The sequence below is a fragment of the Nelusetta ayraudi genome, unplaced genomic scaffold, assembly GCF_046127955.1.
Source record: "Nelusetta ayraudi isolate G7.1 ecotype Tasmania unplaced genomic scaffold, CSIRO-AGI_Nayr_v1 ptg000257l, whole genome shotgun sequence".
Taxonomy (NCBI): Eukaryota; Metazoa; Chordata; class Actinopteri; order Tetraodontiformes; family Monacanthidae; genus Nelusetta; species Nelusetta ayraudi.
The window spans coordinates 25414-39475 of NW_027466306.1; the positions used below are offsets into that span (position 1 = coordinate 25414).

A 14062-nucleotide genomic window follows, 5' to 3' on the forward strand; every position below is an offset into this window, starting at 1 on the left:
TTAAAATAAAAAAAAAAAAAAAGAAAGAAAGGACATAAAAGGTTCTGCTACATCAATTCTGTGGTTTGTGGAGCCAGCGGCGCCCTCCAGTGGTGCATAGTTATTAGTGAGTGATGTGGCATCACCTCCACCCCCGGACACAAACACACAACACAGTCGTTCACTGCTGCACCTTTACGACAGCAGCTGAACCTGGAAGGCACGAAATCCGTTTCAAGGCTCCGACGGTTCCGGAGCCGTCGGACTGAAGGTTCTGAGTAGTAACACAAAACAGCGGTCGTACGCCATGGTGAAGCTGGAGAGACATTCAAACCAGAGAAGAAGAAGAAGAAGAAGAAAGGCTCAGAGCCCCCTGGTGGTCCAGGCAGCTTCACGGCTCCAGCACAAAGTCTCTTTTCTTCAACGGCGCCAACCGGAACCGGCGAGGAGGGGAAAAGTCCGTTTGACAACACGACACGCGAAGAGCGACAAGTCCAGAGCGTGAGGGGCGGAGTCAACCTTCAGCCGGCAGCTGATTGGCTGTGACCCTGAGAGAGAAGGACCTGCACATTCACTTCACAAATGTCGACACGCATCGTCGACGACGACGACAACGGCGAGAATCTCGTTGCATCTCCGTCACGCTAACACAACTCTACCACCGTGCAATACAACAACCGCACAAATCACAAACACGCATATATACACACTGACTTCATACTGATATGTAATCAACTTTTTGTCTTTTCAAAAATATTTGAATTTTTTTTAATACTTTCTTTTCATTTTTTTCTCGACGCGTCAATTCCCTCACAATCATCGCGTATCTCTACGACTTCCTCCAGGAAAAACAGGAGAGAAGAGGAAGAGGAAGAAGTGAAGAAGAAGAAGAAGAAGAAGAAGAAGTGGAGAGGAAGAAGAGGTGAAGGAGGAAGTCAGAGGCAGGTTGAGCTGCTGGAAGAAAGGAGAAGGTCCTAAAGAGGTTGAGGAAGAGCACCTGAAGTCAAGTTCACACCTGATCACATGACTGACACCAGGTCAAAGGTCAACCAAGGTCAACTTAGGAGACCAGCAGCAGTGGCTGATCCGACCACTGAGGCATTCTGGGAAATCTGGGGCAGGTTCAGTTGTGGCGCTCTGCAGCTGCGATGATGTCATCAGCTCCTCTGAGGTCACATGACCTGGAATCTGGTCTGCGGTTCGAGGGAGGAGGGAGTGCTGGGGGGGATCTTGCCACTTCCTGTTTCCGCCCCTCCTTCAGTGGGCGGAGTCTTTTCGCTCACTGGCCATATGAGCTCATCGCAAAAAGATTTAAAAAAAGAATCGTCCAATCAGATGAGGCCTGGGGAGAGCGAGGCCATGTTGCTGCTGGTGCTGAAGAAGAGAGCAGAGGAGAGGGGGGCGTGGCCAGTCCTGGCTTCCAGTGATGTCACCAGGGGCTGGGTGGAGGGGGGTGGGGAGGGGGGTCTCAGAAGTTGAGGCGCCTCTGGCTGGGCTGCTGCAGGTTCCTGGCACCGGCCTGCAGGGGGCGCAGCAGGTTGAGGCGGCGCAGGGCGTTGCGGGACAGCGGCTGGGACACCTTGACGGCCGACAGCGCCACCGTGCAGCGGGCCGAGCGCAGGGCGGGGCGACGCTGCTGCACCGCCGCCTCTGGCCTGCAGGGGGAGACAGAGTGAGTCCCAAAGGCAGTGTGATGTAGATGTTCAATATCTGTCTATCTATTGATCTGTCTTATGTAGCTCTATAAAACTACTCTGACTAGCAGAGGCAGTTATTGTAAAAAATAATCAAAGCACAACAATCATTGAAAACCAATTAAACAAAGTTTATGACCATCCAATAAAAATGAACAAAATTTGAACCCACTCCAGACATTTTCACTTTATTGGGCTGATCAGTCAAACAATGTAAAATGGGATTATTTTTTTTTATTTATTTTTTTTTACAATGATGAAATATTCATTATTGACAGACTGAAAATAAATCAGTGACCTGAGCACTATTAGACCGAGACCTCGTCAAGGACCAGAGAGCACGGAGACCAGACCAAGACTGCAGATATTAAAGAAAAATAACAGAAGAAAATGACCAGAATCTTTTTAAAATTCCATTTCATTGCCTTCGACATTTTGCTGCATTGTCAACTATTTTCAACCATTTTTTTAAAAAACAACTTTGCTTCATAATATTAAAAAAAAATAAAAATCAATGGACTGGGAATAAGGGGACATGGTGTCATTCTGGGTGTCACCACCAGAGGGAAACACGGCAGCAGCTGGATTCCTTTCTGTTATTACAGTGTTATTACAGTGTTACCAGACCCAGTAGAAATGCCTCCCAGTCCCAGACCAGACCCAGACCCTTAAAGGTGGTCTTGAGACCAGGACCAACATCCAGGACTGCAACACTGGTTAAAAGCTTTGCTGTTGTGTTTTGTGTGTTTACCTGTGTGCCAGGTGGCGGCGGCAGCGGCGGCGGCGGTCCTTCCTCTTCCCCTTGGCGGTGGCAGCGGCGGCGGTCTTGGGGCAGCAGGGGGCACCCTGCTCCGGCAGCAGGCCCCGCCCCCGGCGCAGCAGCAGGCCGTGGCGGGCGTAGACGGACATGCTGGGGTGTTCGATCAGCAGGTTCTCCAGGGGGCCGCAGGACACCGCCACCTGCTGGCCACTGCCGCCGCCGGTGAAGCAGGGAGGGGGCGTGACCAGCCAGCTTTCCGCCATGGGGGGGGCGTCCAGGCGGAGGAAGCCGCCCTCCTCTTCCTCCTCCTCCTCCTCCTCCTCATCAGTGGAGTGGAGGGAGGTGCTGGAGGCGTAGCGCAGCAGGGGGCTGGGAGAGCGCGAGGGCCAGGGCACCATCACCAGGTCCTCCTCACCATCCTGGTCCTCCTGGAGGGGCGTGGCCAGGCTGGAGGGGGCGTGGCCTGGCTGGGTGGTGCACGCCTCGGCTGCACGGGGGATAGGGGGGAGCATTTGGATTAATGAGAGAAACATCCTGCGCAGTGGTGCAGTCCAGTGGCTCTACTCCAGTCCTTGGAGATTAGTGGATTATTGGAAATTATAAGAAAATAATTAACTGATCATAATGAACCTTTAATGAACATTTCAAGCTGATGCCTGGGAGTGGCAAGAACAAAAGTGCATCAAGAAAATGTCCCTTGTGTGTGAGCGGTCTGTCAATATACCAGCAGAGCATTCTGGGATATGTAGTATTAGCGGTCTAGCAGCTCTAGTAGTGATTTAATATTGGCCTCGCGGGGGCCACATTTGGCCCACGGGCCAGAGTTTGACACCTACGTTTTAAGGAAACCAAAAACCTGCGCCGTAGCTGTTAGCTTAGCAGGCTAACGATAAAGTGCTTAGCTCAGAGTACAGTGTGTGTGTGTGTTGACTAGGGTCAGAGACCTGGACTCCCTCCCTGGCTGAGGTCCACTGCATGTATTGGCTCTTGTTATTGATCAGTGATTGAGACTCACCCAGGCAATCGACCAGGATCCAGTCCTCCTCCTGCTCCTCCTCCTCAGCTCGGCTCCCGATCACCTCCTCCGCGTCACCTCCGAACAGAGCGCTGGCGAACCGCTGCAACATCTCCGGACGTCCAGCAGGGGGAGTGAGACGGGCTACTGGTGGGGACACAGTCCTCGGTCATCGGCGGCGGCGTTAAAGTGCATCAATGGGGCGTCGGAAGTGGGCGGGGCATGGCGGTGGTTGGGACGAGTGCAAAAGTAGACAAAGATTCCCTGAGGAGACGCAACACACAAGGCACGTGAGAACATCACACACACAAGACAAATCAATCGCACCAAGACCGGCCCTCCTGCAGGGGGCGCAAAATACAACAAACGATATCAAATCAAAAGATTTGGTTCTTGCAGTGTTTATTTTCTTTATACGAGTGTGCCGCACGGCACCGGGGCTGCTGGGTAATGTAGTGAGACGGTGAAGTTCCTCAGGCTGCCTGCTGGTGTCGGTGTGTTTATTTAGAACAGCAGCTGCAGCAGCCAGAACCTGCTGTCAACGGGTTCATCCTCCTCGTCTGTCTCAGCGACTTGAAGGACCGGTTCAGCTGCCCGTGAACCGGGTGACTCACACCGTCTGACTCACTTTCCAGATGTCACATTTAAACATTAGCTCCGAGTAGCGGCTACTGCTAACGGCTATCTTGGCTGATAAATATTGACTTTAGCAGCTTCAGTGGCGCGTTGTGACGATACAACTGTGTGTGTGTGTGTGTGTGTGTGTGTTTGTGTGTGTGTGTGTGTGTGTGTGTGCGCGCGCGCGCGAACTGCTGTGGAATGTTTATTGTAGCTGTTAGTAGTTTCTGGAGGCCGTTGCGTCATCTGAGGTGCTGCATTCAAAGACCCAGAAGTGTGATCCTCTGGCCAACCGGTACCAGAACCTCCGAACCTCAGGTACAGGCTCAATGAGCGCGTGAGTAAATCTGGATTAATGTGGACACATTGTCGCTAAACGGGATATGCGCTTCAGTTCGATCCGGTGATTCGGATTCGGATCAGCGAGTCCTGCAGATCCAATTCTGAAGTGAGTCTCCGCCGCTGCTGGAAACCCAAAACCGACACCGGACCGGAGCGGCTCGGCTCGGCTCGGAGGGTTCTGGTCCCTGAGCGGCTGTTACCCGGATGTGTGAGTTAATGTGGAGCAGCGGGGGGAGGAGGGGTTGGTTGGGGGATGGGGTTTTGATGCGGGTGGGGGTGAAACCCGACACCTCCTGCTGCTGCTGCACCTCCATCTCCACAACACAACACAACACAACACCCTCACGCAACAACACAAAGATTCTAGACAACTTGTTCCTCAACTGTCGGGCGAATAAAACCACAATCAATGGATATTTCAGCAGGGAAGCGCTGCTAGCCAGCAGCTAGCTAGCGTATGGCTAGCAGCTAGCTAGCTAGCTCCGACCAATTAAACGGCAGGAAAAGGCTTCCTGTTCCGAGCAGACTGGTTCAGATTCGGCCAGACTCGGTCAGCGCACTGGCGCACAGTGGGTTCGAGCCGCCGCTGCTATGATGTGAAGTTTTGCAGTGGGTAGAAATGAACGGTTCCGGGGAGCAGGAACAAAGAGCTCACCTGCGGCGGAACCGGGGACTCGATCCAGGCTCCAGGACTGAGGTAGCGACACAACTCTTCTTCGGATTAAACAAAGAAGTCACTGTTGGTGTTTCTTCTCAGAAGAAATAATAATAATAATAATAATAATAACAATAATTAAAAAAAAAATAAATCCCAGAGTTCCTGCGAGTCCCGCTGTGGTTCCTCCTCCGTCTCCTCCCTGCTGCTGCTCCCCTCTTTTGTTGTTGTTGTGGAGCTCCAACAGCTGATCGTCGTGACGTCAGCAGTGTGGGGACGGGCAGAGCGAGTCGACCAATCACGGAGAGACCTGAGGGCTGTCACCAACCCACGTGACCTGGCCGAGAAAGGACATGACTGGGCAGAGTTCCGAAGACACACAAGCGTTACACAACATCGCTGACTTCCGGGTTAAATTTCACCGCTTCCTGTTTTACATTCCTCCTCCCCTCCTTCTCCAACGGGTCGAACCAGAACACTTGGAATAGTTTCTGAATGTTTGCTAGATGAAAAGCAGGCGTGCTGATTGAAGTGGGTTCAGACCACAGGGTGACCGTCCCCACCAATCACAGCGTCCTGTGCCACGTTAGCCCGGTGTTTACAGCCTCCTGTGGGTTCAGGGCCCCGACACGCTGGCCCAGATCTTTCCCAGCTGTGACGTTGGCTCGCTGATAAGCGTCGCCGCCGACCCGACGGCTCCCTTCCTGTTTTTCCCCTGCCGCCGTTACATCACGCGGCGTCACAGCAGTGTTCTGGGAGGTCGCGCAGGTGTCCGGGACTTTTCCACAGCGACTTATCAGTCGCACGGAAAAACACACATACACAAAAACTGTTGTGTAAGAAAAAAGGTTTAATGTACAAAAGCTCAACAAACTTTACACAACAAATCGTGAGACAAATTAAAAACCATCCAGCAGTGAGTTTCCCTGAAGGCGCAGCCATCAATAAATTCCCCCTGACAAACTACAGCGGCTCTCTGCTCTGTGGTAGCTCCACTGGTTCTGACCTCTGACCTATTTCTTCATCAGCAGAACATCTGGAGTTCAAGTGCGCGGTGTTGTCACCGACAAGACACCGCGTACTGCCATCACAACAATACGCTCCTCAGCAGCAGCAGCAGCAGCAGCAGCAGCGTCCTTGCATAAGGTGGTTAATGTTCAGCAGTCGTGTCCTGCTGGAGGTCGTTGACCCCGGGGTGTCGTCAGGAAGGAGTGCAGCCCTCCGAGGGAAAAAAAACAAAACATCTTTTCTTGCGACACCGTTTGATGTTCAAACAAACATGAAGGACGTTTCTATTGGAGCAGGAGGAGGCAGAACCGCTGACAGGAGAACAAACGGGTCGGACCTCCACGAAGTCGCTCCACCCGGCTCCCAATCAGCATCCCCCGAAGCAGAAGGGGGGCGGAGCAGCAGCGGTGAGGGGGAACAGGAAGCTGCTGCAGTCGGTTCGGTCCGATGTCGACGTTTCCTCAACACAAAGGAAAATAGAGAAGAACTGAAGCCGACACACTGACCTCTGCTGGCCACCTCACCACTTAGCAGCCTGTTTGTTTGACTTGGCAGTGACCAATCACAAGCACACACACACACACGCAAAACTCCTTCAGTCAACAAAACTTGTCCTGTTGTTTGTCTGTGGCAGAGTGACACAACAGTTAGCAGTCAGGGTGGCTAGCCAGGGCGGCTAGCAGTCAGGTTAACTAGTAGTCAGGGTGGCCAGAAGTCAGAGTGGCTAACAGTCACAGTAGCTAACAGTCAGGCTAACTAGCAGTCAGGGTGGCTAGCAGTCAGGGTGGCCAGAAGTCAGAGTGGCAAACAGTCACAGTAGCTAGCAGTCAGGCTAACTAGCAGTCAGGGTAACTAGCAGTGTGAGCTGCTACGTGTTTGGTGCTGATTTGGACCCCAGGAATTAGTCTGGCTGCCAACAGGAAGTCACCTGGAATAAACAGCTGCCAGTGACTGATCACACCCCCCCGTGGCTGCCGTTGGTCTTAACGATAGGCCCCGCCCCTCTCTTGATGATTTTATTCCCGGTGCTGGTTCAGCTGTTCGTCTCACCCAGTCATTGGATGACACCAACGTACAGTCAATGACTGACAGCTGAGCTCTGCCGCCAGTCTTAGCCCCGCCCCCTACTGGGACGGCGGCCGCCAGCAAACGCCGACGTCCAATAAAATAAATAAAAGTTGTGAGTAGGCCTGTCAGAGTGCGTCTGTCCCCGCCCCCAGCAGTGAGGCTACCGCCCCCGGCGTCGGGTCCTCCTCGTCCTCGGAGTCCGAGTCCCCCAGGACGAAGCCCCGCCTCCTCGACTCCCCCGCCGCCACGCCGTGGATGTCGTTGAGTGGGACGTAAGAGTAGGAGCGCGGCTCGGTCCGGAGCAGGGAGGCGGAGCCACGGGGACACGCCCACTGCAGCAGGTGCAGCGCCAGGCTGAGGAGCAGCAGCACGGAGAGCACGGCGGTGAGCAGCAGCCACACCCACCTGGAGAGACACCAGCAGAACAGCTTCAGCACAGGACCTCATCTTCATCATCACCATCATCTTCATCACCATCATCTTCATCATCACCATCATCTTCACCATCACCATCTTCACCATCATCTTCATCATCATCATCACCACCACCATCATCATCACCATCTTCATCACCACCATCATCATCATCACCATCACCATCATAAAGGGACTTAAGGTTCCACTGGAGAACCAAGACTGGAGCCAGAGAGCGATGGAGGGATGGCAGGACAAGGGGTCAAAGGTCAGGTGGTCACGTGACACTCACTCTGCCAGACGCGGCCGCTCCCTCAGCGCTCCTTCGTCTTCTGCTGCTCTTCTCCAGGACGAGAAGATCTGCTGGGCCAGACAGAGTCCAGCTGTGGAGGAGGAGACCACGAGGAGGTGGGTGTGTGTGCGAGTGTGTGTGAGAGTGAGAGAGAGTGTGTGTGTGTGTGTGTGTGTGTGTGTGTGTGTGTGTGTGTGTGTGTGTGTGTGTGTGTGTACCTCTGTGTAGGGAGTCGTTGGTCTCGGCCGCCGGCAGCGAGATGTTGCAGCTTCCTGTCTGTGGGTCACATGGGCAGTGGTGGTGGCAGCGGCACTGCAGGCTGCAGCCCGGTCCGAAGGAACCTGCAGGACACACTGCAACCAGATCAGGAGGGTCAGGAGAGTCCAGTAGAACACCGGTGGAGTCTGACCACACACACACACACACACACACACACACACACACAGTGGCTGTGTCTCAATCCAGGGTCTGCATCCTTGGAAGGAAGCGTCCTCCGTCTGAAGGAAGCGTTCTTCCAGGACCCGGCCCAGAAAGACCGACCCAAACCCGCCTCCACGGTAACCACACGGGACGGTCTAGCCTTGGCCGTATTTCCTGGTTGCGTCACCGCCGTTCCCTCCTGCTGGCCAACCCAGGAAGTGACGTTTTCATAGCATCAAGCTAACCATTGGTTCACCATCTAACGATGGCGTTGGATGTTCAAATCAGTAAAAACCCTGCGTTAAAAACTGAATATTTGATGTGAAATTTCAATACTTCAATTTATACGTGGTGCCTTTGCCAGTAGATGGCGCTAATTTCAGCCGACTTCCCAGGATCCCAGGATGCTTTGCAGCAGCAGGCAAAGCATCCTGGGATACAGAAGGAGGTGAAGGATAGTAGCGCTGCAGCCTTGGAATGGGCTAACAGTAGGACGCATTCCCAGTACGCATTTGGAGCGTCCTTCTGACTTTTGGGAAGTGGGACAAGTTCGATTCCCAGGCCGGGAATCGAACCCACAACCTTCTTGCTGTGAAGCTACAGCGCTAACCACTGCACCACCGATTAACGCCATACGTTGGAATCCCTTTAAAAAAACAAACAAAGAAAAGCTGCCCAATCAAAAAAGGTTTGCGTCCCATTTTGGACCACGACCCACCAGTTGAGAAACACTGCAATAAAATCCAACGACAAAACGAAACGTGTATGTGTGTGTCTGTGTGTGTGGCTGCTCTACCTTGGTCGCAGGTGTCGCCGTGGAAACCGGGGGGGCAGGAACAGCGCCCGCTGACCGGGTCACATGACCCGCCGTTGAGGCAGGCGCAGGCGCGGCTGCAACCGTCGCCGTAGGAGCCGGCGGGACACACCTGGCTGCAGGTGGCGCCGCTCCATCCCGAGTCGCACACGCAACCACCTGCAACACAACCAGTGGCGCCCCCTGCTGGTTATCATTAGGAACCACAGACAGGCAAGCAGGACTTTCCTGTTAAAATCAACCTCACTGACCCCACCTGCTGGAGGAGGAGGAGCATAGCTGCTAAAATCATAAATATTAAATAAATAAATAAATAAATGAATAAAAAACTATAAAAAAAAACTTGAATTCTTTTTTAACTAAAATTAAAAACTAAAAACTAAAAACTAAAAAATGAAATGAAATGAAAATAAAAGTGTAAAATTGAAAAATAAAATAAAATAAAATAATAATAATTATAAAAAAGGCTCCGCCTCCCCGGTGCAGTCAGTGCTGTGGGGAGGGACTCACGCTTGCCGCAGACGCCGTGCTCGCCGCAGGCCGCCGCCCCCCCGCAAGCCGAGACCTCGCAGCCAGAGCCGCTCCAGCCGTCACGGCAGACGCAGCGGCCGCCCTCGCAGCCACCGTTGCCGCTGCAGTCGGCCGGCCGGCAGCGCAGCGGGTGGACGCACAGCACGGTGGAGACGCGGCGGGCGCAGCGCCACCTGCTGTCTGGGACGCTGAGAGGAGGAGCACAGGGGGTGTGGGGGCGGGGGGAGGGAGGGGGGAGTCAAGGTTAGACTGGGCTGGGTCCCCGTTTGGTCAGAGGTCAGAGGTCGGTGTGGGGGGTGGGCACACCAGTGGTCCGAGGGGTAGCTGGCCAATGAGCCGTCGGCCACGAAGGTGGAGGAGCCGCCGCCGTCCAGGTTGATGGCGTTGACGACTCCGTTCCTCTGCAGGAAGTCAGCCAGCTCCCACAGACTCATCCTGCCCAGACAGGAAGTCCCCGTTAGCCCTGCTCAGCGGCTAGCCAGCTAGCCGGCTGATGGTGGCGACCACCAGGGGGCGGCGTCAGCTCTCACCCTCTCTGCCTGGTCTGTCCGTCCAGCTGGACCAGAACCAGTCGACCCTCGGCGTCGTGACCCACTGCTGTCCTCGCCGACACCACGTCCACAAAGGTCCGCAAGGTCCCTTTGAAGAGGAGGGGGGGGAGGAAGAGGAGGAAGATAAACTTTTTTCCCTTTTGTGACATCACAGAGGGCAGGGTCATAGCATCAGGGCCTCACTAAACTGCTGGTGGTTCTTCATGAACACAGCAACAGGATGAGGTGACAAACCAGGGCTGTGTCTCAACTCAGGGTCTGCATCCTTGGAAGGAAGCGTCCTCCCAAGGACGCGGCCCAGAAGGACTGACCCAAACCCCGCCTCCCGCCAACCCTGGAAGTGACGTTTTCATAGCATCAAGCTAACCATTGGTTCACCAGCTAACGATGGCGTTGGATGTTCAAATCAGTAAAAACCCTGCGTTAAAAACTGAATATTTGATGTGAAATTTCAATACTTCAATTTATACGTGGTGTCTTTGCCAGTAGATGGCGCTAATTTCAGCCGACTTCCCAGGATGCTTTGCAGCAGCAGGCAAAGCATCCTGGGATACAGAAGGAGGTGAAGGATAGTAGCGGTGCAGCCTTGGAATGGGCTGACAGTAGGACGCATTCCCAGTACGCATTTGGAGCGTCCTTCTGACTTTTGGGAAGTGGGAGGAGCCTTCACGCAGTGCTACGACGCAACTTCCTTTCAAACGCAGCCTTGGAAGGATGCAGAGCCTGGACTGAGACACAGCCTGAGTGTGCTGGCGCCCCCTGTAGGAGGTCAGAGTGAGGACCGACCCGTCTCCTGCGTCTGGTCGCACTCCACCTCCAGGCTCTGGTTGATGTAGACCCGGCCGTTCCTTAGCAGCCACACCACGCCGCCGACCAGCTGCACGAAGGGGTTGGACTGGTCCAGGACCTCCTCCTGGGACAGGTACCTGGTGGTGGTGGTGGTGGGGGGGGGGGCGCACACACACGTTGCTTTAGCGTCAACTGAAAATAAAGCAAAAGCAAAAGTCGCAGGAAAAAAGGGGCGTGGTTACCCAAACACCAGGCTGCCGTCCCTGCGGACGCCGAAGTGGGCGTTCTGCACGCCGCCGCCATCCTGCACAGCGCGGCCGTCGCTGACCACGCCCCCCAAACAGCGCCCACTGCTGGTGTTGAAGAAGCCCGCGTTCTGTGCCCACAGGCAGCCGGCGGCCGCCGCCGTCTCCTCCACCAAGGCCCGCTGCCGCAGGCTGCAGCCGCCCGGGCCCGCCGGCTCCAGGACCGACAGCGAGCCCAGCGGGTCGGCCACCACCGTCATGTGACCTTGGAGCGAGGGTAGGGGTGGGGGGGGGGGGCATGACGTGCAAAATGTGAAATGGCAGGACAATAAAGTTCCTCCTTGAATCTTGAATCCACCGGTTGAGAAACACAACACACCGTGTGTGTGTGTGTGTGTGTGTGTGTGTGTGTGTGTGTGTGTACCATAGACCCATCTGGAGCTGCCAGGCACGTCAGTCACAAAGACGGTCGACTCGACGGGCGGCGCCGTGCTGCTGCTGCTGCTGCTGCTGCTGTTGGTGGTGGGCGGTGGCCTCCAGGTCTCATGGGTGACGTTGCCCAATAGGATGGCCCTCACGTGGCGGTGAGAGTGGGCGGGGCCATGGCCACGGGCGCCGTACGGCTGGAGGACATCGTCCTCCATGGAGACTCTGTGGAGAGGGGGTGGGGCAAGGGGAGGAGGGGCGGGGTGTGGGATGAATGAATGAATGAGTGAAAGTTTATTTCAAACATGTGTGAGTAGAAAAACAGACAAACATATATACAAAAAGAAAAAACCACAAAAGAACAAATGCGGAATGGGGGCGGAGTCACTGTGCGGGAACAAGGATGTTTGAACTCCTCCCCACCCCCCTCCTCTTTTTGTAGAAACAGTTGTTAACGGCTCCAGACATGATTTGTGCAGACTGAGGAGAGGGTGAGGGGCCGAGGGGCGTGGCCAAACTGGTTCACACACCCACAGATCCTGGTTCTAACAGATAAGATACTGACTGTGTCTCAATCCAGGGTCTGCATCCTTGGAAGGATGCGTCCTCCGTCTGAAGGAAGCGTCCTCCCAAGGACCCGGCCCAGAAAGACCGACCCAAACCCGCCTCCCCGGTACCCACACGGGACGGTCTAGCCTTGGGCGTATTTCCTGGTTGCGTCACCGCCGTTCCCTCCTGCTGGCCAACCCAGGAAGTGACGTTTTCATAGCATCAAGCTAACCATTGGTTCACCATCTAACAATGGCGTTGGATGTTCAAATCAGTAAAAACCCTGCGTTAAAAACTGAATATTTGACGTGAAATTTCGATACTTAAATTCTGCGGGCCAGAGTTTGACACCTATAATATATATGCCTCAATGTTAGTAGTTGAAAACTACAGGACCAATGTGAAAACAAGTTAGAATCCCAGTTGTAAGGTAGCTCTCAGACAATGTTTACTTTCCATCTTATTAGCGCGACTGTTTATTTAACCTTTGCACGTCCGATAACACTCGCTCCAACAGTGCCCTCTTGTGGCCACGGCGCAAACTGCACCACTAGTTATTAAAACATATCCGCGTAATCGGAAGATTATTGAGACCCCAAGTTTGCCATCAACCGTCCTGATGAGTCGTTACACTGACGGTGACACCTGGGCAGACAGGTGTTACACGTCACGGCGACTCTTGGGACGGAAAGAGCCGAGCAGCAACAGTTGTTTGGGGACTGAAAGCGGAACTAACGGGCCGCTCATGTTTCAGGTCAGTCGGTCAAACTTCCAGAACTTTTCACCGTGACACAAGCGCGGAAACACGGCAGCGGAGCGTCTTCCTGAACGGTCTGACTGGTTCCCACCAAACCGCTGCGTCGTTCAAAGTGGCTTCGCTGGGACTGAAGCGGCTCTTTGGTCGCTGCTTGATGAACTATCTCGGGAGCAGCGAGCCGCGCTCGGCTAACGGCTAACAGGATAGCAGGAAGCCGGGGAGCAGGAAACGGCGCTCTTACCGGCTGTTGTCGGCGTGGGGCAGCCGGACGAGGAGCCGCAGCAGCAGGAGCAGCCACACAAACCCACAGTTGACCCGCAGCGTTGCCATCAGAGCGGCGGGATTATCCGGCCACAGCGCCCTCGCCTCTGGCGGCTCCCCGGCGCATCATCCACAGACAGACAATCACACAGAGCTCACCGACGTCAAGCCACCGTCAATGACGGAAACTAAACTTTGGACTGTTGGACTACAAAATAAAAGTTGGCCCCACACTGATTTCCGTCGATTTTTGCAGCCATGTTGTCCAGCGATTTAGCGGGCTCACCATGTAATATAATTAATAAAGTGTACAAAATGTGTTCATGCAGCAGTTATTTTTGTTAAAAATAAAGAAATGAAAATGAAAGTCGCTGAGCTGCAACTTGTTCAATGCTGAGAAATAAGAAAATTGGATTTTATTTGAATTTATCTTTCGGGAATAAAATGTAATTAACAGACACATTGAGAATTAAATAACTTCTGCATCAGACAATCATTATCAAAGTAATGAAGTGGAAGTAAAGTTTCAGTCTGGGTGCTACTTTGCACTTAATTTAATGCGAAGCTAAACATCAAACACACCCATGGGAAATATATGGATACAAAAAGTTGGAGTGATTGTTACGCAAGAAAAACAGAATCCATCGTACAATACTCACATAGTTAGTACCCCAGAAATTTCGATTTTTATTCATCTTTATGTGCGTTTGTTCTGTTTTGTTCCGAAACACTTTTTGTATTGATAAACATTCGAACAGGTAAACGACCACACGGTCCCTTTTTCGCCTTTTTTTTTCTTACCTATTGTAAACAAAATCACAAAATATAAACCTGTAGTAAAAACATGAACTTTAAGGCTTCTTGTTTATTTTGT

The 14062-nt window shown here is 53.3% G+C and overlaps 2 protein-coding genes across 4 annotated transcripts; both read right to left on the reverse strand.

Moving 5' to 3' along the window:
• Positions 1 to 23: 23 nt before the first annotated feature.
• Positions 24 to 5219, reverse strand: tp53inp1 (tumor protein p53 inducible nuclear protein 1). Of its 2 annotated transcripts, XM_076017072.1 has the most exons (5): positions 5064 to 5219; positions 3449 to 3712; positions 2425 to 2920; positions 1972 to 2031; positions 1496 to 1634 (listed from the first exon to the last, which is right to left on the reverse strand). In XM_076017072.1, the coding sequence occupies exons 2-4, from the start codon at positions 3558 to 3560 to the stop codon at positions 1998 to 2000; spliced, it is 642 nt and encodes a 213-aa protein (XP_075873187.1). In that variant the 5' UTR covers positions 3561 to 3712; positions 5064 to 5219; the 3' UTR covers positions 1496 to 1634; positions 1972 to 1997. The 2 variants fall into 2 exon arrangements, with proteins under 2 accessions (XP_075873186.1, XP_075873187.1); XM_076017071.1 differs by lacking the exon at positions 1972 to 2031 and having other exon boundaries at positions 24 to 1634; positions 5064 to 5218.
• Positions 5220 to 6983: 1764 nt separating this feature from the next.
• nagpa (N-acetylglucosamine-1-phosphodiester alpha-N-acetylglucosaminidase) lies at positions 6984 to 13361 on the reverse strand. 2 transcript variants are annotated; one of them, XM_076017051.1, is made up of 11 exons: positions 13169 to 13361; positions 11620 to 11846; positions 11193 to 11460; positions 10948 to 11087; positions 10141 to 10249; positions 9917 to 10045; positions 9590 to 9798; positions 9062 to 9238; positions 8064 to 8249; positions 7846 to 7936; positions 6984 to 7544 (listed from the first exon to the last, which is right to left on the reverse strand). In XM_076017051.1, exons 1-11 carry the CDS (start codon positions 13255 to 13257, stop codon positions 7265 to 7267), a joined length of 1905 nt encoding a protein of 634 aa, XP_075873166.1. In that variant the 5' UTR covers positions 13258 to 13361; the 3' UTR covers positions 6984 to 7264. The 2 variants fall into 2 exon arrangements, with proteins under 2 accessions (XP_075873166.1, XP_075873167.1); XM_076017052.1 differs by having other exon boundaries at positions 6988 to 7544; positions 8064 to 8198; positions 13169 to 13360.
• Positions 13362 to 14062: the final 701 nt, after the last annotated feature.